General features: G+C 38.8%; 1 protein-coding gene across 13 annotated transcripts in view; it reads left to right on the top strand.

Moving 5' to 3' along the window:
• Positions 1–25,980, top strand: part of APC (APC regulator of Wnt signaling pathway) — a 300,467-nt gene extending 274,487 nt beyond the window's left edge. For 7 of the 13 annotated variants that reach the window (XM_045777275.2, XM_087861920.1, XM_087861922.1 and 4 more), the window contains 9 exons: positions 504–602; positions 3,110–3,488; positions 5,222–5,317; positions 6,620–6,673; positions 10,334–10,473; positions 11,000–11,077; positions 11,365–11,481; positions 15,802–16,016; positions 18,564–25,980. In XM_045777275.2, coding sequence (XP_045633231.2) covers positions 504–602; positions 3,110–3,488; positions 5,222–5,317; positions 6,620–6,673; positions 10,334–10,473; positions 11,000–11,077; positions 11,365–11,481; positions 15,802–16,016; positions 18,564–25,104 — 7,719 coding nt within the window. In that variant the 3' untranslated portion in view covers positions 25,105–25,980. The remainder of the gene's footprint in view (positions 1–503; positions 603–3,109; positions 3,489–5,221; positions 5,318–6,619; positions 6,674–10,333; positions 10,474–10,999; positions 11,078–11,364; positions 11,482–15,801; positions 16,017–18,563) is intronic. The other 6 variants (XM_087861923.1, XM_045777277.2, XM_087861925.1 and 3 more) reach the window with 3 other exon arrangements.
• Positions 25,981–26,184: the final 204 nt, after the last annotated feature.

The raw sequence follows: 26,184 nt of genomic DNA, 5'->3' as shown, positions 1-26,184 counted from the left end.
ATTTTTCTACTCTGGTGCTTATCATATCATAGCGCAATTATTTATTTTTTCATGTCTTTCTCTAATGAAGTTTAGCAGTCCTCTCTATACTGTGAGTTCCTAGAGAACATGGACTCTACCGAATTCCAAATTAGTTTTGTGGTAATATAGAGCATTTCATCAATTAATAAAGCTTTCTATCAATAAATTTATCTTTAACTGAATGTGGTTTCATGTCTTTTGATCTGTGAAAAAATACCACTCTTAGAATTTCTTCAGTGTTTGGTTATTTCCACACTGTATTTAACTGTCTTTTGCAACAAATCTTTTCTTCAGTTTTTCTTTAAAATCGACTTAAGTTCACAGGTAAAAATACTCATTTTGAGCAGTTAAAATGTCCACACTCTAATGCTGTATTTAGCTGTTTACCCTAAAGACCGTTCACTTGGTGCACCTGAACATGAAGTTAGCTGTATTTATCTATAATCTAAATTACACTATCCATAATTTTGCTTAATTTCTAGGGTTCAACTACACGAATGGATCATGAAACAGCCAGTGTTTTGAGTTCTAGTAGCACACACTCTGCTCCTCGAAGGTTGACAAGTCATCTGGGAACCAAGGTAACAGAAGATTTCAAACTCTGGTCACTAAGACTACGAGTACTTTGCTAAAACATTCTTCACTCATCTTTTCAGTTCAACTAGAGGAGAATTCTGGTTCCATCACCACAGTCTCTTCTTAAACGTCTTTATACAAAAGAGCACAAAGGAAAAATGAGGATGGTAAAAAGCGCCAATTTAGCTAGTTTTTTATTCTTTCTCAGCCTTTCATTCTACTTCTCTGCAAGTATCCTAAGCGCCAGCCACAGTGGCTTCCTCGCTGCTTCCCAAGCCGTCCCTGGGACTTTCTGCCTCCACGTCGTGCCTGCGGTGGCACACACCTCCCCTCTCGACCCCACCGCAAAATGGCCGTCAGAATCCGAGTCAGCCCTCAGCATTCTGCTTGGGCTTTCCTTCTTTACAGAACATTTTCCGATTCCCAGTGCCCTCTGAACTCCCCATGCGGTCTGTCTGCCTCCTTTGAGTCACTGCAGTTTGCATGAAATTCTCTTGAGGAATAGGGACCTTTTTTTTTTTTTCTTTTTAAATCTTTTGTGGCATCTAACACAGAGCCTACACATAATGAGTATTTAATAAATTTATTTTAGTGGATGGAAAAATTACTGAAATGGAATGTTACCCCGTGCTGATAAGCGATTTTTCTTAGTCTCTCAGATATTAGCAAATATTTTAGGACTTGAGAATGATGTGTTTAAAAAGAAAATCATTATTTTATTTTTGTTTTAAAGCCAGAGTCTTTAATATTACATTGACAAAGAGGAAATTCTAATATTACTGAACAGTATATTTTCAGTTAAATCTAAATAATTCTATTAACTGTTTCACAACATACTCTACTTTTTCTTTACTTTAACAATATAATGGCTCTTATGAAAAGCATTACTGAAATAACTAATGTGATTTAAGAAGTGAATTTAGAATAATCAACGATACTGTTAATATGAGACTTAATCCTTTTAATAACTCACAATAGCTGCTGATTGGGACCCCTGTTATCCTAATAACTGTGCTAGAAGTTTGTGCACATTTTCTCTGATCTTCTCAAAAACACTGTGAGATATTCTTGTCTCTCTTTTTTAAAAGAGAAAACTGAAGCAAAAAAGGTTCAGGCAGCTGTTGCATATTTAAAATGGACTTCAAACCCAGTCTGTCCAGCGTCAATGTGTAGTTCTTCCTATAAAGAAAATCTAATATTCACCAGTACTGTTGCATGAAAACTGGCAGCTAGAATATCATTGCCTTTTGAAGTGACTTATGAATGATAATACTAAGATCGTACTACGTCTTTGAACGCCAGCTATCCTATACATGTATTATTTCATTTAATCTTCACAGAGGAAACCTTGTTAGGCAAATTTCTCCATTTTGCAACTGAGAAGGCTGGGGCTCAGAGAAATCAAATAATGTGGTAGGTCACACAGTTCATTCATAAGTGGTGGAGCCAGAATTAGAAAGCCCAGTTTATCCACAGTTCTATACTACCTTCCTGAAACGTTAATATCCAAGAGTAGTGTGTATATATTTAGAGTTTCTCAGCCTCAGCATACTTGACTGGATAATTCTTTATTGTAGGATGTTTAGCAGTATCCCTGGTCTTTACCTAGTAGATGCCCATAGTACTTCCTCTCACAGTTGCGACCACCAAAAATGTCTTCAAAACATTGCCAAAGTGTTCTGGGAGGGTCAAAATCACCCCTGTTCGAGAACTACTGATTTATAGAGATGATACATTCTTATGTAATATTCTCTACTTTTATGTAATAGCTCTGGCTTTGAAATGAGGCTAATCATAGTCCAGGATAACTGGGTACTGTTTCCAGTTTCTAATTGGCTTCCAAGTAAACCCTTAGAATTTATTGTCAGAGAGTAATTGATGCTTATTGGATGTTTTAAAGAAAGAAAATTGGTTAAGAATCCTGGCCTTGTACTCCCAATGTGACCTTGGCATTCTTCTTTTTATGACAAAATATTTTTATATGTATAAGGGAGAAATCAAATACTTTTAACAATATTATAATCTGGTAAGGGTTAGTGATGGTCAAGAACTAGTACTTAGTAAATAATAATTGTTGAAAAGTGTTTTCTATTTATTGATTATAGTTGTAAATTAAAAGAAGTAAAATTTTTAAATTGTGTAAAATATTTAAGTAAACCACATTCCTCATTCTGTGTGTGTGTGTGTGTGTGTGTGAGAGAGAGAGAGAGAGAGAGATCAGTTGTCATTCACTATAACCAGCTGATCCCGACAAACACCAATTTAAGTATGTGGGAATCTACTTTCTCTTTCAACACTGTATGCCATCACTACTTCTAGTTACTCATATAAACAAATTGGTGATGATTATATGGATTTTGAAATAATGCTCATTACTTCATCCTAGAAAGGCGTTTTGAGTTTTGTTTTTCTTTTTAATGAGTTACAATAAATATCCCATTCATCACTTCACTGGTGTTAGCATTTGGGTATAAAAGTCATAATTTTGTTTCTAAACTCATTTGGCCCACAGGTGGAAATGGTGTATTCATTGTTGTCAATGCTTGGTACTCATGATAAGGATGATATGTCGCGAACTTTGCTGGCTATGTCTAGCTCCCAAGACAGCTGTATATCCATGCGGCAGTCTGGATGTCTTCCTCTCCTCATCCAGCTCTTACATGGCAATGACAAAGACTCTGTGTTGTTGGGAAATTCCCGGGGCAGTAAAGAGGCTCGGGCCAGGGCCAGTGCAGCACTTCACAACATCATTCACTCACAGCCTGATGACAAGAGAGGCAGGCGTGAAATCCGAGTCCTTCATCTTTTGGAACAGATACGAGCTTACTGTGAAACCTGTTGGGAGTGGCAGGAAGCCCATGAACAAGGCATGGACCAGGACAAAAATCCAAGTATGTTCCCTGCAGTGCATGTTACAAAGCAAAGTAAAAGTTTTTTAAATGAAAACTTTTTTAGTACGTTGTCTTTATAAGCGGGAATGGGAAATTTATAGTAGCCATCTACAATGCTAACATAGTTTAAAACTTAAGTCTGTATTTTTCTAGAGAAAATTAGTAAAGGAAAATGTTAACATGCAGTACTATGCAACCAAAAAAGAACAGGAGATCCAGAGAGATTTACAGTCATAGCGTAGTAGTTCTAGAAAGAACTTGAGCAATTATGTTTCCATCCCTTCCATTTTATAGATTAAGCTCAAGAAAGTGACTTTTAGTTCCTTCAGCTGTTAGTGACCAACCCATCATCTGTACATTTGCACAACACTCTACTCAGTGGATACAGAACTGTGTTATATCTGTTGTGTTATTTGAGCCTCACAACAGCCTCCTGAAGTAGGAAGGGAAGGTATTATCATCTCCATTTTACAGATGAAGAAACTGAGGCTCAGAGACAGTAAAAGACTTGCCTATAGCCTCATAGCTAGTAAGTGGTAGAGCCAGGAACAGAGGCCAGATCTTCTGCCAGCCCAGTGCTCTTCCCACTGCACCCTCCTGCTTCAGGCGATGGGTCCCAGTTGCTGGGGGTGATCGGCCACCCAGCTCTGTGCTGGGGGAGAAACCCTGGGCTACCAGCCCCTCTCCATCAGGAGCAGGAGAGTTAGGAATTGGGACCCTTGGGGAGATAACTTACTTCATTCCTGTAGCAAGAACCAAAAGCAGTAAGTATATAAGGTAAGACCTTCCTTTTACCTGAACATACACGCACGCACGCACACACAGGACAGGGGACAATTGTATCAACCTGTTGATTCAGGGAGGAGTAGAAGGGGTGATGGTGAGAACACCTTCCATGAAGCTTTAGCAGATTTTTTTAGCTTAGGTATAAAGGTTAATTTATTTAAAATGTACAGATTTGCAAGAATAAGAAAATAGCAGAAATAGTCCTTTATATCTTTTTGTCCTAGGGATGAAGAAAACTAAAAAGATACTTTACTGAGAGAACATTGTCTTTCTGGATTTTTTCTGTGGGTATCCACCATTATGTAATAACTTGTATTTTGTGATCTTAATGACTATTCTCAAAATGCTTAAATAAAGTAAATTAATATTACTTCTGAAAAAATAGACTTTTTAAATTTTTATTTCCAATAATGAGCTTTGAAACTGTGTGCATGGTATTAAATGTGGAGGCACATTTTCTTGGACACCCCTTCTGTAGATTCTTGTTTACTGTCTATATGGTAAGCTTTCTCCACAGGTTTGTGCTAGATTTCTTTACTACATTTGTACACAAATAAGTGCTTTTAACCCACACTCGTGACAAGAGTTTAAATAGAAATTATAACAAAAACAGCTTTATGCCAAGGTGTTTTTATTCTTTTACATATTCAACATAATTTTAAGTTATTATTTGAGTTATAGTATAAACCTGCAAGGGATTTATTCTAACAGAGTTAGTTAAAGGCAGATAAGTAGTAAACATTTTTCTGGAACCAAGAAAAGCCCTTTACTCGTACTTCTTTTCCATGTTGGTAGTATTTATTTATTCAGCAAATATTTGTTGATCTACTGAACTGCTACACATTAGGGATATATTAGTGAGCCCTGCTTTTTTTTTTTAAGTATAATAAACATTGTTACTTTTGAAAAAACAAAGCATTATGGCTTATGTCAATTTTATTTTTCAGTGCCAGCTCCTGTTGAACATCAGATCTGTCCTGCTGTGTGTGTTCTAATGAAACTTTCATTTGATGAAGAGCATAGACATGCAATGAATGAACTTGGTAAGACAAAAATGTTTCTTAATGCCATAGAAGAGTACTGAAGATTTTTCATCATCGTTGAATTGGCTATAAGGCCACTGATTTCTGTTACCACCTGCTTCCTCCTTGTAGCAAATGATTATACTCGGGTTTCCAGAGGAGAAAACGTTCTCGATGATAGAAACTGCTACCCTGTATAAACTAATTTGGCTTTTCAAAATCTTAGCCAACAATTAGAAAAATTACTAAGTGGGCCACTACTTGCCCCTGTTGCCACAGTAGACCTTATGTGATAGTTGACGGGGAGGGTAATTTAAATTATTTTGAAGTGCGGAGCTACGTGATTGTTCTTGAACTCAGTCACTTCTGATGGACACCGGAAGAAATTATTATTAAGATTCTCATTTCTCTTCGTGGTTACCAGTACTTTACTAGATTTTGATGATAAGCGGCATGGTATCTTTGAAACTGGTAATGAAGAAAAGCATTATGCTCTAATTTAAGTTAGAAATATTCCACTAATTTTGGAAGGGTTACTCTTGTATGTATGTGTTATCACACACTCTAAACCTTTTATAACCTGCATTTTTGTGCACCCCACTTGTCATGTAACGGTTTTTCTTTGATTTCTAGGTTCATTTTGCACATGTGGTATTTGTAATTGCATCATGCTGAGCCATCTCATGTGAACTGGATCTCTGTAGTTGTGCCACAAGCAAGAACCATACACTGAGTTCCCATCTTAGTGTAGCTGTGCCCTTGCTTTTTGTGCTGTTTATTTTACATTACATCCCAACCCCCCCTTTGTATTCCTGCCACCCTCATCATTGTCATTCATCATTTATCTTAAAAGTCACAAAATCATGAGACTCTTAAACACAGAGAATCTGCATGGCCAAAAATGAGTGTTGTCTCCTTCAGAGTCATCACTTTGGGGGGCTGTGTACTTTGTGATCTCAGGCCTGCCCTCCAGCCATGCTTTTCTTCCCACAGACCCTCGCAGTTGGCCCATCTGATTCTCTTTCCTTCCCCCACCCCGCAGCCTCCTGTGGAACTGAGTGTGGTCTTATGGGTTCTCACCTCCTCAGTAGTCTCAGCATTTGTGAAAATTCTATGTCTGGGTATTTTTTTAATGCTAGTAATAATGGGAAGGGGATAAAAATCTTGAATAAACAAGAAAACTAATCCAATTTTAAACTACTGCAAAGATTTTTCTGTAAATGTCCCTGTGTTCCAATGAACTGTAGACTAGGACTGACACATTAATCATCTGAATTTCAAAGTAAAACCTAGACTCAGTATTTGTTCCTCTTCCTTCTTCAGGTAGGAAGGCTACCCGGGGCATTTCATCACAGGAGCTAGGGCAGGGGCTTTCAGGTGAGGAGCAGGATGGGGCCTCTGGGGGTGTGACTGCTGGGGACAGAGCCACAGGGGATTACTTTCTTCTCATTCCTAGACTCTAAATTTGCACAAAGCAAAAGAAAAATCAAGGTTTGTGGATTGTGGGGAGATGGAGTAAGGAAGTATAAGGTATCTGACAGTGAGGGATAAGGAGGAATGAAGTCCCAAACAGATGAAGGGAAATTCCCAAGCCCAGTCACCTGGGACTATCATTTGTACATACAAGAAGATTCTACAACTTATCAAGGTCATTTAGGTTTGCACCTGTTAGTATTGCAGGTTTTAGACTATGCTATCAGTGATGTATACATTGATTAAGTCCCAGCTCTGTCCCAGAAACTGTGCTAGTAAAAATGGTAAAGATACGGTTCTGACTTTCAAGGAACTCACGATTTCTTTGTATTAGTATTTCCAAAACTAGATCGTAATAATCACAGAGGTACTTATCAAACCATATAGATTCTCTGGCCCTATAGCAAGCAGGCTTAGTAGAGCAGAATCTCCAGAGGGGAACCTAGGAATCATTTAATTAGCAGCCCAGGTGATTCTTATGATCAGGAAATTTTGTGAAACATCAATATATAGAATATTTATGTTGAGCCCCTAATGTTTATTTTAGAATGAGGCATTTCATGCTAATGGTGACTATCTAACCCAAGTAAAAGGAAAATAATACACTTTTTAAAACTAAGTGTCCTCTTTCTCTATCTTTTATATATACATAAGTCTAAATGAAGGGTTCTCTTGGTTTCTGTTGAAGCCACTGGTCCTCTACTAGCTTTAAGGTTATGAGATTGCACATTGGATAATATCTGGTCCATCTGGACCACTTTTTTTAAACACAGACACTGAGCAAAATGTGAAAGGATATGCTTATCATCTTTGCATTACCTTGAAACAGCCTAACTTTTCTAAGGGCAAAACCTATTTTTTATTCTGTCAGCCGTGAATTCACATCATATTTCTGTGAATCCATTTATAGTTTTGACATATGGATTGTATTCATTGCCTTAAAATTTAAAGTTTTTTCACTTGCCTGAACTCATAAAAGGCTCTCTCTTTTATCTGATATCCTAAATTTTATCAAATGTTCTTTTTTCTTCATGGTTTTATTGATATTGACCCTATCCTTCTTTAATCTTTGTTTTCAGAATCAAGTCCCATGTGTTTTAGTTTTTCTATTCAAAAAAAATTCTTTCTTCATTTAGTGCCTTCTTGAGACCTTCTTTAGTAGATCATTTCTCCTTTCTTGAGAAAGTATCACGGATACTGCCACACCGAGCAGGATCTCATACAGGCACGAGGCGTAGTATGTTCTGTTTTGGTATCAGTAGCCTGGTTTGTAGTGCTCAGCATCTTGGTGGTCTTATCAGTATGCAGGGCCGCGGTCTTCAGATCATCAGTGACTCCCATGGAGTTTCCTGAGTCAAAACCCTCCGTTCTTTTACTGGCTCCTTCTCGTTTACTCAAGTATTACATGGTGGGAATTCCTCAAAGCTCTGTCCTAGGTTTTCTTCGTCTCTAAACAATATCCTCCAATCCATGGCTTCAGTCACAGTGTTTTCCACGTCCTCTCTCCTGAGTTTTAGATAATTATCAAACTCTTCATCTGACATCTTCACTTACATGGTTTTTCAGACATTTTTAACTCAACTTCCCCAACTGAATTTGTTATCTCCTTCAGCCCCAAACCTCTGTCTCTTCCAGGGTTCTTTTTCTCAGAAAATGGCATGGCAGTCAACCCAGTTCCTCAGGCCAGAGTCTCGGAAGACATACCATAATTCTATCCTCCTCATCCCCTGCATTTAGTAACTGAGTACTTTAACTCTGCTTCTTAAATTTATCTCAAATCGCTGCTCTCCTTTCCATCCCCAGTTCAGGTCACTCTCACCTCTCCTACTCTGCAGATCTTTGTCTTTTTTGGCTCCCCACTTCCAGTTATCCATTCTGCGTCCTGCAACTGCAGGAATCTGTTTAGAATGTACGTTTAATTATTCCTTCCCCTGTCGGAAATCCTTGGTGTGACTTATAAAGTCTTGCATGATACGGCCTCTACCCATTTTGTAGCCTCATCTTGAGACTTTCTCCTTACTGCTGTGTATTTCAGGCTCGGGGGCTCCTGCACACACTGTTTCATCTGTCTAAAGTGCTTTTCTGTTTTTCCTGCCCCACCCGTCTTTAGATACTCATTCATCCTTTACGTCTTTCTTAACCTAAACATTATTTCCTCAGCCTTTTTCTTGATAACTCCCAATCTAGGTGAAGTCCACCTGTTTACCTTTCCCTGTGCTTCTGCACAGCCCTTATGCCTAAGTGAGTTGTTCAGAGTCTGCCTTTGCTCTCATGTGTAAGCTCCATAAAGACAGTCACTGTATTGTGTTCACCGGCTATGTATTTGTCCATCATCATGGGTGGATGGAAGAAAATCTTCCTAAATATGGTTTGGGTTTTCCTTAACCAAATTAATTTTCACTTATCTATATTCAGACTCATCTGTCCCTGCTGCTCGTCATAAAGATTTGCACCAGTCTTCCTACAGTTAATTTTCCTGGCCTGGAATTCTTGACCCAAGTTAGAACTTTGTATTACGAACTTGCAGATTCCTCTACATACTGACCCTTATAGATCATTTACAAAAATACTAAACCTAGAGATCCTCTTCCAGATTAATAACCTGACTGTTTGGACTTAGAATTTCCAAGAATCACCTGTTTTTGTTCATCCTCCTTTTTTCTGTCTAAGCCACTTCTCTGTGACAAAACAATATCTCCAGTCCCATGATGACTAATATTGATGATGAATAATATTTTGAATAGCTTCCATATGCATTTTTATTTTTATTCACTCGCTCACCATTTTGCTTTACCTTTGGTTTTTTTGTTCTGTTTTGTTCCTGCCTTTTCCTTTCTGTCTTTCCCTTTCCTTTTCCTTCGTTTTTCTCCTTGCCTTCCTAGTGTTGACCACTGTGGGCATTATCAGGCATACCCGGTGGTGGGAATCAAGGGGAAAGAAAATACTACATCCTAGCGTAGTTGGTATTTGACACTTGTGAGTATCAAAGAAAAGTAAGAAATTCTTAAAAATATATAAATAACAAGCGGTTTTATAGAACTTAGTAATAAGTTGAACAGATAATTCTTTTTCATAAAAAAATTAGCTTTGCTTCCTGCACAGTTTCATTTAAAAGTCCCAGGATTCCTAATGATAATTATTTGGCAGATAAAAAAACATTAATTAGGCCACAGTGTATAACATTGAAGAATGTTTGTAAAGTTGTAATAATAAAAATAAGTTACCTTTTTCTGCCTTCATGGAGGAAGACCTTGTGTTAGAACATAGCCTTCTTCATCAATGACAAGATCGAGCATATGTGCAGTAAACAGAGTATAGTGCTCACTTCACTCAGTAAGGCAAGGGTCTGGAGGGTGGAGAAAACTGGCGGAAAATGGAGTCATTATCAGTTGTACTTTGAGTATCACACAGAAGTTCTTTGTAACAATTTTTGTAGCTTGTAATTCTAAAGACGTATTTAAATCATATATTCTCCTTTGAAATGTCTTCCTAATAATTAATTTTTAAACTTGGTACCACTTGTTTTATTTTATTGTCTTTTTCCTCTTGCCCTTTTTAAATTAGGGGGACTACAGGCCATTGCAGAATTATTGCAAGTGGACTGTGAAATGTATGGGCTAACTAATGACCACTACAGTATTACATTAAGACGATATGCTGGAATGGCTTTGACAAACTTGACTTTTGGAGATGTAGCCAACAAGGTATGTTTTATAAGATCTGTTTCTTAAGATATCTCTGCTGTGAGTTAGTTTCATACAAATGCCTTTTCGCTGATTTTCTTTTTTCACTCTCCTCCACTTTCACTTTAAACACTGATTTAAAAAAACCTGAACTTCACACACCACTGCATAGTTTACTCATTAGGTTGTCTTATGCCTAAACAAAGGCAAAAGATGGAACACAGTAGTGGGTTTATTTAATTGCGTTTAAAATACTCTTCCCAGGAATGAGAGCAATAGTCTAAAAATTCTGATGACACGTGTGAGTGTTAAAACCCTTTGCTTATCATTTCTTATCACTTACTCATTTTATTTTTCCAGTTTCCTAGGAGAGAACAGATTGCAGAAGACTTCCTTTCTGTAATCTGGTTCTGGGGCTTTAGGGGTAAAATATTAGGATGATTAAAATGAGACAATTAAAACTGGATTTGAAGGTTGTTAGTAAAAAATAAAGCACAGCATCTGGTTGCCTTGTTAGTGACCCTCTGTTCCATTTCTAATTTTACAGGCTACACTCTGCTCTATGAAAGGCTGCATGAGAGCTCTTGTGGCCCAACTAAAATCTGAAAGTGAGGACTTACAGCAGGTACCAGTTAGAATTTCAGATGTTTGTCTTGGATATTAGTGGGTTAATATCCTGATTTAGATTAATTTAAACTGTGGCTCAGTATTTAGTGTCTCATGTTTCAATTATGGTTACATTAACACCAGAATAAAGGAAAATAATACTGTAGGAATTCTTTTTGGCACTGTATTAGCATTTAGGAGGAATTTCTTTATTAGTACATCTCTGCTCTTACCACTAGCATTAAAAACAAAACAACTATAAATTATTTTATATTCAAATTATTCTAAAATTAATTTCATTTGCAGGTTATTGCAAGCGTTTTGAGGAATTTGTCTTGGCGAGCAGATGTAAATAGTAAAAAGACATTGCGTGAAGTTGGAAGTGTGAAAGCATTGATGGAATGTGCTCTGGAAGTTAAAAAGGTACCTTTGAAAACATTTAACATTCTAATTTGGATTTCATTTTTGGTTCCTTTTTTGCTACCCTTTCCCACCCTTGAGATTCCCTAATTTCTGACCTGCTTATCTCACCAGTTCTTAGTCTTAGACTACTCGAAACTTGTGAAGTATTAAGATGGAAAAGACTGCGCGAAGCAGGCTAGGATAAGTCAGGGTTTCAGATTGACACTATCAGCATCTTGGACCAGATAATTGTCCTGAGGGACTGCCCTGTGCTTTGTAGGGCGTTTAGCAGCATCTTCGGCCTTTGGCCACTAGATACCAGTGCACTTCCCCTCAGTCATGACAGTCAGAAACGGCTCCAGTAGTAGTACCACAGGTGCCCCAGAAAGGCGAAGGGAGAAAATCACCCCCAGGGGAGAGTCACTGTGTACATGGTGTCATTGTTACCTCTGTGCTCTCCGGAGTCCTCAGTTTTGATAGTCACCTTATCAAGAGGTGATCAGACCCAAGAATAAGGAATTCCTCAAATAATAATTTGTTTACAAAAGGAAATATCACCAGGTGGCATATCTACTTCAGAGACTAAGCTAACTTAAAAAGAAAAAAATTAAACTTGAAATTTGGGAGGGACTAATAAGCAGGTCTTCTTAGCTAATCTGAGCTTCCTTTGACCCAGCCAGTCCCACTAGACCCACAGCCTACATTTTTTTCCTTCAAAATTTCCTTTTTAGAGAAGGCAAAGAGTTTTAGGTTTTTGTTTATTTATTTGTCTATGTGTTTTTGTGAAATTATTTTATACCTGGAAACCCCAAGAAAATCAACTGAAAAATCATTAGAAATAAGAAAAGTATTCAATTAAAAAAGTGGTTATAACGATAATATTCAGATATACTTAGGATCTGCACAAAAATACCTTTAAAAAACTCTTGAATCAGCAGAACACTTGTATTTCTTGCAGGAAAGAAGATATATGAATGGCCTATAAGCCCTTGAAAAAATACTCAGCATCATTAGTCATCAGGGAAATACAAATTAAAACTACAGTGAGATGCCATTACACATATTATATTGGTTAAAATGTAAAAGATTAACCAAGTGTTGTCAAGGATGTTAAGCAGCTGGAACGCTCGTGCACTGCTGGTGGGAATGTAAGACGGTATACCACTTTGGAGAACACTTGGCAGTGTTTTAAAGTTACACATGTACCAACCACACCACCCAGCCATTCCGGTCCTAAGTATTTACCTATGAGAAACAAAAACTTCTGTTTGCACAAAGTCTTAAACACAGGTGTTTGCAGCAATACTGTTTGATAGCCAAATTACTAGAAGTAATTCTAATGTCCATCAACAGGTGAATGGTTAAATAAATTATGGGATGTCCACAATGGAATAGTATTTGGCTATTTAAAAAATGAGCTATTGATACATGCAACAATCTGTAATGACCGAAAACAGATCAGTAGCTGCCTGGGGCTGGGAGTGGATTGCAAGAGGGTACTAGGAAATTTGGGGGGATGATATAAATGTCTGTTATCCTGATTGTAGTGATGGCTTCATGGGTATGCTCATACATCAAAAGTGATCATATTGCACATTGGAAATATGTGCAGTTTATTGTTCTCCAATTATACCTTGATAAAATTATACCAAAAAATTAGCATCTACACTTTGACTCCTAATCAAATGTGTATATTTTCAGAAAGATTTAATGTGTTTGCATGTATTATGGGAACTCATACTGTTGCTAAGAGTTCATGACTTTGTCTTTCAAGGACCTCAAAGATCTTTATACAGATAGTTGCTACAAACTGTGAAACCTATAATAAAAGATTCCTCCTCCTGAGAAATGCAAAAGAAGACCATAATAAATGAAAATACATACCTAGTTCTTATAAAGGAAGAGTAGTATTTCAAAGATTATCATCCATTAATTCATCTATAAATATTTTTTTCATCTATAAATTTTTAATGTAAGCCCCATCTTGAAAAAACTGGCTCAGCAGAAATTTATAATGTCCAATTTTGGTTTGGGCCTGCTTCTGGTTAACAATGTTAGAATTTACTTTTTTCCTCTTTTTCTACATTCAATGCAATAGTCATTCTGAACATTCTCTTTTTAATTCATCGCCTCTTCCGTTTCAGCTTTACTGCTAATGACCAGGGGAGTCCGAACTACCTTCCATATCCCCATATGCATTGCATCATTTTAACTCCATTGAGCTGGCGCATACTTTTCTATACAGAACCTTTTCTTCTCTGCATTCTGTGCCCCAAGCATTGCTGTTTACTCAAAGCTATTAGTCCCTGGGCGCCTGGGTGGCTCAGTTGGTTAAGCATCTGCCTTTGGCTCAGGACATGATCCCGGAGTCCTGGGATGGAGTCTTGCATCAGGCCCCCTGCTCATCAGGGAGTCTGCTTCTCCCTCCACCTCTCCCCCCTGCTCATGATCTCTCTTTCATTCTCTCGCTCTCAAATAAATAAAATCTTTAAAAAAAAAAAATAGCTGTTAGTCTTTTACTCCTATCTTCTATCTCCTGAGTATAGAGATGGCTTTTTTGTTTCAGCTATCTTTATAAGAGGCTTAATGTTTTGAAAATTAAGAAAGCAAACAAAAAACGCTTTCTGTTTCTTCTTGTAACTCCTGCAGTGTTTCTCTTTTTTCTGTAGCAACCACAACACTGAACAAGTCACTGGCTCCATTCCTTCACCGGCCATACCTACTTCAGTTCCTTCTAATTTTGCTTCTAATAAAATCTAGGTTTATAGTTTAACTGGGGTTTCTTTTCTCCCTACACCTGTATTTGATACTTTTGGATCACATACCTTATTGAAACTCCTTCGTTTTTACCACCTATACTTAAACGTCTAATCATTTCTCCTCTACTTCTAACTATAAAGCTTCTTTGAAACAAAACCCTTTCCTCTACACATAGTCTCGTAGAGAGCAACTTCTGTTTTCCTACCTTTACCTCTCACCTCTGACCTTTGGGCCATTTGTAGCTGAGCTCACTTACACCTCTGAACTGTTGCTGTTTTCTCTGTTCTCGGGATAATTGACTGTCCCATCTTTACCTCAATCACAGTGTAATTAAAAGTGAGCTCTTAACCTTCTCACATCTCGATTGGTGAAAGCACTTCTTCCCTGCCTCCCAGTAAATTGTATTTGCTCCTAGATTCTCTTAATTTCCTGATGAAGAGAACACAGTGGCTAGCTATTTATTGGGTCAGGCCCAGAGTGTTTGACCTGACATTCAGGGCCTTCTTTTACCATCTCACCTGACCTAACACTGCTCCCCAGCATGGACTTGAATCTCCTATGTGTCTTCTTTCTGTTCTTCAGTCCTCCCTTGCTGATTCCCACGTCCATGCCAGGAGCAACTGTCTTCTCTCTGAATGTACAGGTCTTATCTTCTACAGATCTGCTCTCCTCCGTGTAATATTTTATTTATTTGATTAAATTCAGGTACCAGTAATCTTTCCTTTGTTCATGTATGGTTTTGCATTTTTTTTCCCGAGTCACCTGTTAGCAGGTATCAGCTTGCCACATTGGTATCCTTTGGAGTGACTAAAATTGTGATAGGCACAGAGTAGATTTTTAATGAATGTTTGTTCCTTGGTTAATTTATAGTAAGAAGAAAAACTGACATCAGGACCATGTCAAGTTTTAACCAAATACCCTTAATTATATACTCAGTGTTTTGGTTTTGTAGCAATTACAATTTGACAGTTTGCTATGATGTTATATACCAAGGAAGTTCTAATTTTTTTAATTACTTTGTTTCTTTGGGAATTTTAAGAAATTGGAGTTTTTGCAGTATGCTTATTTTTTAATAAGTCATAGTGTTACTTTTGAATCAACCACATATAAGTATATATGTGTGCTTTTTATACAAACAATATTATACATACTGCTTTGCAGCTTGCTCTTTTATTTAATAATATGTCTTAGACATCTTTCCATATCAGCACGTAGAGGATTTTTTTTCTGGTTTCTATTATCATGCAGATGTTCTCTTCACAATGCACATCATGTTTCATATTCTAATATGAGCTCTTGTAAGATATGTGTGTACATCTAAACACTTAGAATAAAGTTCAGAAAGGTCATTAGTTTAGTATTCTTGTTCTGTTTGTTCTATGGGGCTATCGCTTACTTAAGTTCCATTTGGTATTTTATCAGTTTTTCTAAATGGAGAGGGCCTATACTTTGCCCATGAGGGGTGAGCAGCAGGGGAGATAAATAATAACAATAACAATTTATTCAATAGAAGTAAACATAGAAATTGTAAGAGGCATATTCCAGCTCTAATTAGATGACACATGTTCTGTTTCTCAATAGGAATCAACCCTGAAAAGCGTATTGAGTGCCTTATGGAACTTGTCAGCACATTGCACTGAGAATAAAGCTGATATATGTGCTGTGGACGGTGCGCTTGCGTTTCTGGTCGGCACTCTCACCTACCGAAGCCAGACAAATACTTTAGCCATTATTGAAAGTGGAGGGGGGATATTACGGAACGTGTCCAGCTTGATAGCTACAAATGAGGACCACAGGTAAATACAGCATTTTATATTACTTTTAAATGAGTTAGTGTAGAATTCATACCCTCAAAAAGACCCAGTTGTAAGCAGTGTTTTGTGTAATTGTACAAGTGCTAAGCCAGATTATAATACAGTGAAAAGATAACTATTAATTCCTACCTTGTTAGTATATTTATTCTAATAAAAGTTTATAGTATAAAGATGGGTAGAAATAAACAGATGACAATTGAGAGGTATAACCCATATGAAGGGAAAAAAATTAAAGTCACGAATACTACAGAGAACAAAATCCCATTGTATGTTAGTATGGCATAAGGGAATATAGGTTTATAAAAAACAAAAGCTATAGGTATGATCCAGAGAATCCAGTAGTTCTTTTTTTTTCTTTTTTTAAGATTTATTTATTTATTTATTTGAGAGAGAGAGAGAGAGAGAGAGCCGGGGGAGGGGCAAGCGGAGAGGGAGGGAATCTCAAGCAGACTTCCTGCTAAGTGCGGAGCCCTGCAGGGGGCTTGATCCCCGGACCCTGAGATCATGACCTAAGTCAAAATTAAGAGTCAGCATTTAACCGAAGCAACTGAGCCACCCGACACCCCCAGTGGTTCACATTTTTTTAATGGTGTCTTAATATCAATAATCTTAATATTATTTAGCCAACAGCCATTCATCTAGGGGTATGAAACCTAAGAAAGTATCTCAGATACAAGGCACACATTTTTTTCTGTTTTGTCAACAAACATATGGGTATCTTGGGGCGCCTGGGTGGCTCATTCGGTTAAGCGTCTGACTTGATTTCGACTCAGTTCATCATCTCAGGGTCATGAGGTCAAGCCCCAAGTTGGGCTCCATGATGGGTGTGAAGCCTCCTTGAGATTCTCTTTCTCCCCGCCCCCCCACTCTCAAAAAATATGTACATATGGGTTTTTTCACAGCATATTTATTTATTTTTTATCCAGTATTGCTTCTCATTTTCAGAAAGACTATGAGGTACTTTTAATAACAGAACTTGTAAAGAATGTGAACATCTTCTCTTTAGGTCTTTGATGCACAGACAAGCCTTATAGCCCTCTCTGCTATGCAAAGAAGACCTCTTAAACTCAGTAAACACTCAGGTGTCTGCTGGACTTCTGAGAGAAGATTGTCATGTTAGAGCTCATTGTACACCCTTGCCAATCAGTTTTAAAGCCCTCTAAAGTTGAATATGCCATCATTAAACTTAAGTTTACCGTGCATTAAACAAGCTGTAGCTCTTTCAAGTCCCAAAGGTCATTATGCTAACTCTCAACCCTTGTTTTTATAGTTACCTTTAAATTTCAAGACCTTTCATTAGAAGTAACAACTACACACACAGCTTGACAGAGCACAATTCTAAGGGAGATGGCATTATCACAAAATCAATCCAGGAGCATAGAGGTTACTCTAAAAAGGCAGTTTGCCAGTCTAGGAGCTTACAGTGTGCTCCCTGACTACATAAAGATCAATCGATTGATTTTTCTGCCTCTTCCAAGATGTCTTAGTAGTCAACATTGTGGAACCCGTCCATAGATTAAGTTACCACAAAGTCCCTGTTCAGCATAAGATTTTATGATACATTCATTGGGGGAACTCTCTCACCATGTAAATCAAATATATCTGCTTGCTCAGGAATTATTTTAAAGAGAGTGTGAGTGGGGGGAGGGCCAGAGGGAGAGAGCAAGAGAATCCTCGAGCAGACTCCCTGCTGAGTGGCTAGCCTAACACAGGGCTTTATCCCAAGACCCTGAGATCATGACCTGAGCTGAAATCAAGAGTTGGATGCTCGGGGCGCCTGGGTGGCACAGCAGTTAAGCGTCTGCCTTCGGCTCAGGGCATGATCCCGGCGTTCTGGGATCGAGTCCCACATCGGGCTCCTCCGCTATGAGCCTGCTTCTTCCTCTCTCCCACTCCCCCTGCTTGTGTTCCCTCTCTCGCTGGTTGTCTCCATCTATGTTGAATAAATAAATAAAATCTTTAAAAAAAAAAAAAAAAGAGTTGGATGCTCAACTAACTGAGCCACCCATGCGCCCCAGGAAAAAAGTTAAAAGCTGTTGGGTCAGGGGCACCTGGGTTGTTCAATTGGTTAAGCATCTGCTTTCGGCTCAGGTCATGATCTCAGAGTCCTGGGTTCGAGCCCCGCATCAGGCTCTCTGCTTGGCGGGGAGCCTGCTTCTCCCTCTCCCTCTGCCTGCTGCTCCCCCTACTTAGGGCTCATTCTCACTGCCAAATAAATAAATAAAATCTTTAAAAAAAAAAAAAAAGCTATTGGATCAGAATAGGAAATGCAGAACAGATTAAAATTAACACTTTTACTTCTTTTAGTCTGACAGATGAATATTTTTAAACAATAAACATTAAATGAAGTAGGAACAAAAGGAGATGTGAAATGCTTGAAATCTGTAGTATTATTTGGGGCAGTTTTATTATGCCTATTAATAAGTTTTAGTAGTTATCTTTAGATTTAACTTTGTTTTCTAACCTTTTATTTGTTGTTATAATAAGGAGATTTTTACCTTAATTTTGGGATCTCTTATTTTATTTCAGGCAAATCCTAAGAGAGAACAACTGCCTGCAAACCTTATTACAACACTTGAAATCTCACAGTTTGACAATAGTCAGTAATGCATGTGGAACTTTGTGGAATCTCTCAGCAAGAAATCCTAAAGACCAAGAAGCATTATGGGACATGGGGGCAGTCAGCATGCTCAAGAACCTCATTCATTCAAAGCACAAAATGATTGCTATGGGAAGTGCTGCGGCTTTAAGGAATCTCATGGCAAATAGACCTGCAAAGTATAAGGATGCCAATATTATGTCTCCTGGTTCAAGCTTGCCATCTCTTCATGTCAGAAAACAAAAAGCCCTAGAAGCAGAATTGGATGCTCAGCATTTATCAGAAACTTTTGACAATATTGACAATTTAAGTCCCAAGGCATCTCATCGTAATAAGCAACGACACAAGCAAAGTCTCTATAGTGACTATGTTTTTGACACCAATCGACATGATGATAATAGGTCAGACAATTTTAATACTGGAAACATGACCGTCCTTTCACCGTATTTAAATACTACAGTGTTGCCCAGCTCTTCTTCATCAAGAGGAAGTTTAGACAGTTCTCGTTCTGAAAAAGATAGAAGTTTGGAGAGAGAACGAGGAATTAGCCTAGGCAACTACCACCCAGCAACGGAAAATCCAGGCCCTTCTTCAAAGCGAGGTTTGCAGATTTCCACCACTGCAGCCCAGATTGCCAAAGTCATGGAAGAAGTATCAGCCATTCACACCTCCCAGGAAGACAGAAGTTCTGGGTCTACCACCGAGTTACATTGTGGGACAGACGAGAGGAATGCACTAAGAAGAAGCTCTACTGCCCACACACATGCAAACACTTACAACTTCAGTAAGTCAGAAAATTCAAATAGGACATGTCCTATGCCTTATGCTAAATTGGAATATAAGAGATCTTCAAATGATAGTTTAAATAGTGTCAGTAGTAGTGATGGTTACGGTAAAAGAGGTCAGATGAAGCCTTCCATTGAATCCTATTCTGAGGACGATGAAAGTAAATTTTGCAGCTATGGTCAATACCCAGCTGACCTAGCCCATAAAATACATAGTGCAAATCATATGGATGACAATGACGGAGAACTAGATACGCCAATAAACTACAGTCTTAAGTATTCAGATGAGCAGTTGAACTCCGGAAGGCAGAGCCCTTCACAGAATGAAAGATGGGCAAGACCCAAACATGTAATAGAAGATGAAATAAAACAGAGTGAGCAAAGACAATCAAGAAGTCAAAGCACAACTTACCCCGTATACACCGAGAGCACTGACGATAAACACCTCAAGTTCCAGCCACATTTTGGACAGCAGGAATGTGTTTCCCCATATAGGTCAAGAGGAGCCAATGGTTCAGAAACAAATCGAGTAGGTTCTAATCATGGAATTAATCAGAATGTAAACCAGTCTTTGTGTCAGGAAGATGACTATGAAGATGATAAGCCAACCAACTATAGTGAACGCTACTCCGAGGAAGAGCAACATGAGGAGGAAGAAAGACCAACAAATTACAGCATAAAATATAATGAAGACAAACATCATGTGGATCAGCCTATTGATTATAGTTTAAAATATGCCACAGACATTGCTTCCTCACAGAAACCACCATTTTCATTCTCAAAGAATTCATCTGGACAGAGCACTAAAACCGAACACCTCCCTTCAAGCAGTGAGAATACATCCACACCTTCGTCTAATGGCAAGAGGCAGAATCAGCACCATCCAAGTTCAGCACAAAGCAGAACTGGTCAGACCCCAAAAGCCACCTCCTGCAAAGTTCCCTCTATCAACCAAGAAACAATACAGACGTACTGTGTAGAGGATACACCGATTTGTTTTTCACGTTGCAGTTCATTATCATCTTTGTCTTCAGCTGAAGATGAAATAGGGTGTGATCAGGCAACACAGGAAACAGATTCTGCTAATACTCTACAAATAGCCGAAATCAAAGAAAACAGCGGGACTAGAACGACAGAAGATTCTGTGAGTGAAGTCCCAACAGTATCACAGCACATTAGAACCAAATCCAGCAGACTTCAGGCTTCTGGTTTATCTGCAGAATCAACCAGGCATAAAGCTGTTGAATTTTCTTCAGGGGCCAAGTCTCCATCAAAAAGTGGTGCTCAGACACCTAAAAGCCCACCGGAGCAGTATGTCCAGGAGACCCCACTCATGTTTAGCCGGTGTACTTCGGTCAGCTCGCTCGATAGCTTTGAGAGTCGTTCAATTGCCAGCTCCGTTCAGAGTGAACCCTGCAGTGGAATGGTAAGTGGCATTATAAGCCCCAGTGACCTTCCAGATAGCCCTGGACAAACCATGCCACCAAGCAGAAGTAAGACCCCTCCCCCTCCTCCTCAGACAGTTCAGACTAAGCGAGAGGTACCTAAAAACAAAGCCCCTACTGCGGAAAAGCGAGAGAGCGGACCTAAGCAAGCAGCTGTAAACGCTGCGGTACAGAGGGTCCAGGTTCTCCCAGATGCTGACACTCTCTTACATTTTGCCACAGAAAGTACCCCAGATGGATTTTCTTGTTCATCTAGCCTGAGTGCTCTGAGCCTCGATGAGCCATTTATACAGAAGGATGTGGAATTAAGAATAATGCCTCCAGTTCAGGAAAATGACAATGGGAATGAAACTGAATCCGAGCAGCCTGAGGAAGCAAATGAAAACCAGGAAAAAGAGACAGAAAAACCTACTGATTCTGAAAAAGATCTCTTAGATGACTCAGATGATGATGATATTGAAATACTAGAAGAATGTATTATTTCTGCCATGCCAACAAAATCTTCACGCAAAGCCAAAAAACCAGCCCAGACTGCTTCCAAATTACCTCCACCTGTGGCAAGAAAACCAAGTCAGCTCCCTGTGTACAAACTTCTTCCATCACAAAACAGGTTACAAGCGCAAAAGCACGTTAGTTTTACACCGGGAGATGACATGCCGCGGGTATACTGTGTAGAAGGGACACCCATAAACTTTTCCACAGCTACGTCTTTAAGTGATCTAACGATAGAATCTCCCCCAAATGAGTTCGCTGCTGGAGAAGGGGTTAGAACAGCGGCACAGTCAAGTGAATTCGAAAAACGAGATACCATCCCTACAGAAGGCAGAAGTACAGATGAGGCTCAAAGAGGAAAAACCCCATCTGTAACTATACCTGAGCCGGATGACAGTAAAACAGAAGAAGGTGATATTCTTGCAGAATGCATTAATTCTGCTATGCCCAAAGGGAAAAGTCACAAGCCTTTTCGTGTGAAAAAGATAATGGACCAGGTCCAGCAAGCATCTATGTCTTCATCTGGAGCTAACAAAAATCAGTTAGATGGTAAGAAAAAGAAACCTACTTCACCAGTAAAACCTATGCCACAAAATACTGAATATAGGACACGTGTAAGAAAAAATACAGACTCAAAAAATAATTTAAATGCTGAAAGAACTTTCTCAGACAACAAAGATTCAAAGAAACAGAACTTGAAAAATAATGCCAAGGACTTCAATGATAAGCTACCAAATAATGAAGATCGAGTCAGAGGAAGTTTTACTTTTGATTCACCTCATCACTACACGCCTATTGAAGGAACTCCATACTGTTTTTCACGAAATGATTCTTTGAGTTCTCTAGATTTTGATGATGATGATGTTGACCTTTCCAGGGAAAAGGCTGAATTAAGAAAGGGGAAAGAAAATAAGGAATCCGAAGCTAAAGTTACCAGCCACACAGAACTAACCTCTAACCAACAGTCAGCTAACAAAACACAGGCTGTTACAAACCATCCAGTAAATCGAGGTCAGTCTAAACCCACGCTGCAGAAGCAATCCACTTTTCCACAGTCGTCCAAAGGTGCACCGGACAGAGGAGCAGCAACTGATGAGAAATTACAAAATTTTGCTCTTGAAAATACTCCAGTGTGCTTTTCTCGAAACTCCTCTCTAAGTTCTCTTAGTGACATTGATCAAGAAAACAACAACAACAAAGAAAATGAACCTGTCAAAGAGACAGAGCCCCCTGACTCACAGGGAGAACCAAGCAAACCTCAGGCATCAGGTTACGCTCCTAAATCATTTCACGTTGAAGATACCCCTGTTTGTTTCTCAAGAAACAGTTCTCTCAGTTCTCTCAGTATTGATTCTGAAGATGACCTGCTGCAGGAATGTATAAGCTCTGCAATGCCGAAGAAGAAAAAGCCTTCAAGGCTTAAGGGCGATAATGAAAAGCATAGTCCCAGGAATATGAGCGGCATATTAGCAGAAGATTTGACACTCGATTTGAAAGATACACAGAGACCAGATTCAGAACATGGTTTATCCCCGGATTCAGAAAATTTTGATTGGAAGGCTATTCAAGAAGGTGCAAATTCCATAGTAAGTAGTTTACATCAAGCTGCTGCTGCTGCCTGTTTATCTAGACAAGCGTCATCTGACTCAGATTCCATCCTTTCACTGAAATCAGGAATCTCTCTGGGATCACCATTTCATCTTACACCTGATCAAGAGGAAAAGCCCTTTACCAGTAATAAGGGCCCACGAATTCTAAAACCTGGGGAGAAGAGTACATTGGAAACTAAAAAGATAGAATCTGAAAATAAAGGAATCAAAGGAGGGAAGAAAGTTTATAGAAGTTTAATTACTGGAAAAATTCGATCTCATTCAGAGGTTTCAAGCCAAATGAAACAGCCCCTTCAAGCAAACATGCCTTCAATCTCTCGAGGCAGGACAATGATTCATATTCCAGGAGTTCGAAATAGCTCTTCAAGTACAAGTCCAGTTTCTAAAAAAGGCCCACCCCTTAAGACTCCAGCCTCCAAAAGCCCTAGTGAAGGTCAGACAGCCACCACTTCTCCTAGAGGAGCCAAGCCATCAGTGAAGTCAGAATTAAGCCCTGTAACCAGGCAGACATCCCAACCAGCTGCGGCAAATAAAGGGCCTTCTAGATCAGGATCTAGAGATTCCACTCCTTCAAGACCTGCCCAACAACCATTAAGTAGACCTATGCAGTCTCCAGGGCGAAACTCAATTTCTCCTGGTAGAAATGGAATAAGTCCTCCTAACAAATTATCTCAGTTGCCAAGGACTTCATCCCCTAGTACCGCTTCGACTAAGTCCTCGGGTTCTGGGAAGATGTCATATACATCTCCAGGCAGACAGATGAGCCAGCAGAACCTTACCAAACAACCAGGTTTATCCAAGAATGGCAGTAGTATCCCAAGAAGTGAGTCTGCCTCCAAAGGACTAAATCAGACGAATAATAGCAATGGATCCAATAAAAAGGTGGAACTTTCTAGAATGTCTTCAACTAAATCAAGTGGAAGTGAATCTGATAGGTCAGAGAGACCCGTATTAGTACGCCAGTCAACTTTCATCAAAGAAGCTCCAAGCCCAACCCTAAGGAGAAAATTGGAGGAATCTGCTTCATTTGAATCTCTTTCTCCATCTTCTAGACCAGATTCTCCCACTAGGTCCCAGGCACAGACTCCAGTTTTAAGTCCTTCCCTTCCTGATATGTCTCTGTCCACACATTCATCTGTTCAGTCTGGTGGATGGCGAAAACTCCCACCTAATCTCAGTCCCACCATAGAGTATAATGATGGAAGACCGGCAAAGCGCCATGATATAGCACGCTCCCATTCTGAAAGTCCTTCTAGACTTCCGATTAATAGGTCAGGAACCTGGAAACGTGAGCACAGCAAACATTCATCATCCCTTCCTCGAGTAAGCACTTGGAGAAGAACTGGAAGTTCATCTTCAATTCTTTCTGCTTCATCAGAATCCAGTGAAAAGGCGAAAAGTGAGGATGAAAAACATGTGAACTCTATTTCAGGAACCAAACAAACTAAAGAAAACCAAGTATCCACAAAAGGAACATGGAGAAAAATAAAAGAAAGTGAGATATCTCCCACAAATAGTACCTCTCAGACCACTTCCTCAGGTGCTGCAAATGGTGCTGAATCAAAGACTCTAATTTATCAAATGGCACCTGCTGTTTCTAAAACAGAGGATGTTTGGGTGAGAATTGAGGACTGTCCCATTAACAACCCTAGATCCGGAAGATCTCCAACAGGAAATACCCCCCCTGTGATCGACACTGTTTCAGAAAAGGGAAAACAAAATGTGGGGAATGGCAGTGCTCCCGTACGCACCGTGGGTTTGGAAAACCGCCTGAACTCCTTTATTCAGGTAGATGCCCCAGACCAAAAAGGAACTGAGGCAAAACCGGGACAAAGTAATCCTGTCCCTGCATCAGAGACTAGTGAAAGTTCTCTAGCTGAGCGTACACCATTCAGTTCTAGCAGCTCAAGCAAGCACAGTTCACCTAGTGGGACTGTTGCTGCCAGAGTGACTCCTTTCAATTACAACCCGAGCCCTAGGAAGAGCAGTGCAGATAGCACTTCAGCGCGGCCGTCTCAGATCCCGACACCAGTGAACAACAACACAAAGAAACGAGATTCAAAAACTGACAGCACAGAATCCAGTGGAACTCAAAGTCCTAAGCGCCATTCTGGGTCTTACCTTGTGACATCTGTGTAAAAGAGCTGGAATGATGAAACTCAGAAAATTATGTGTTAATTACAACTGCTATGTAGAAATTTTGTTTCAAATGAAACTTTAAAAGACTGAAAAATTGTGTAAATAGGTTTGATTGTTAGAGAGTTTTTGTTCTGGAAGCCATATTTGATAGTATACCTTGTCTTCACTGGTCATATTTTGGGAGGCACTCTTGATAGTTAGGAGGAAAATGGTAAAGCCAAGTATATTTGTACATATGTTTTACATGTATTTAAGTAGCATCCCATCCCATCATCCTTTAATTATTGCTTGTCTTAAAATAATGAACACTACAGATAGAGGATATGATATATTGCTGTTCTCAATCATTTCTAGATTATAAACTGACTAAACTTACATCAGGGAGAAATTGGTATTTATGCAAAAAACCATTCTGTTTTAGTCCTTGTGAGTCCATCTAACATCATAATTAATCATGTGGCTGTGAAATTCACAGTAATATGGTTCCCGATGAACAAGTTTACCCAGCCTGCTTTGCTTTACTGCATGAATGAAACCGATGGTTCAATTTCAGAAGTAATGATTAACAGTTCTGTGGTCACATTATGTGCATATAGATAGCTATGGTGTAACAATTTACACTATTTTGTGCTCAAAACAAAACAAAACAAAAAAACACAACAAAAAATCTGTGTAACTGTAAAACATTGAATGAAGCTATTTTACCTGATCTAGAGTTTATCTGAAAGTAGGTAGAATTTTGCTATGCTGTAACTTGTTGTATATTCTGGTATTTGAGGTGAGATGGCTGCTCTTTTATTAATGAGACATGAATCGTGTCTCAACAGAAACTAAATGAACATTTCAGAATAAATTATTGCTGTATGTAAACTATTACTGAAATTGGTATTTGTTTGAAGGGTCTTATTTCACGTTTGTATTAATAATTTTCAAAAAGGCCTCTTTTAAAGCTTATATAAATTTTTTCTTCAAATTCTATGCATTAAGAGTAAAATTCCTCTTACTGTAATAAAAACAATTGAAGCTAACTGTTGGCACTTAACCATTCCTGAAGCTTACTTTTCTTAAATGAGATTAGCT

Source organism: Ursus americanus, chromosome 5, assembly GCF_024610735.1.
Source record: "Ursus americanus isolate L20-20 chromosome 5, mUrsAme1.1.p, whole genome shotgun sequence".
Taxonomy (NCBI): domain Eukaryota; kingdom Metazoa; phylum Chordata; class Mammalia; order Carnivora; family Ursidae; genus Ursus; species Ursus americanus.
This window is presented reverse-complemented; position numbering and strand designations above follow the sequence as displayed.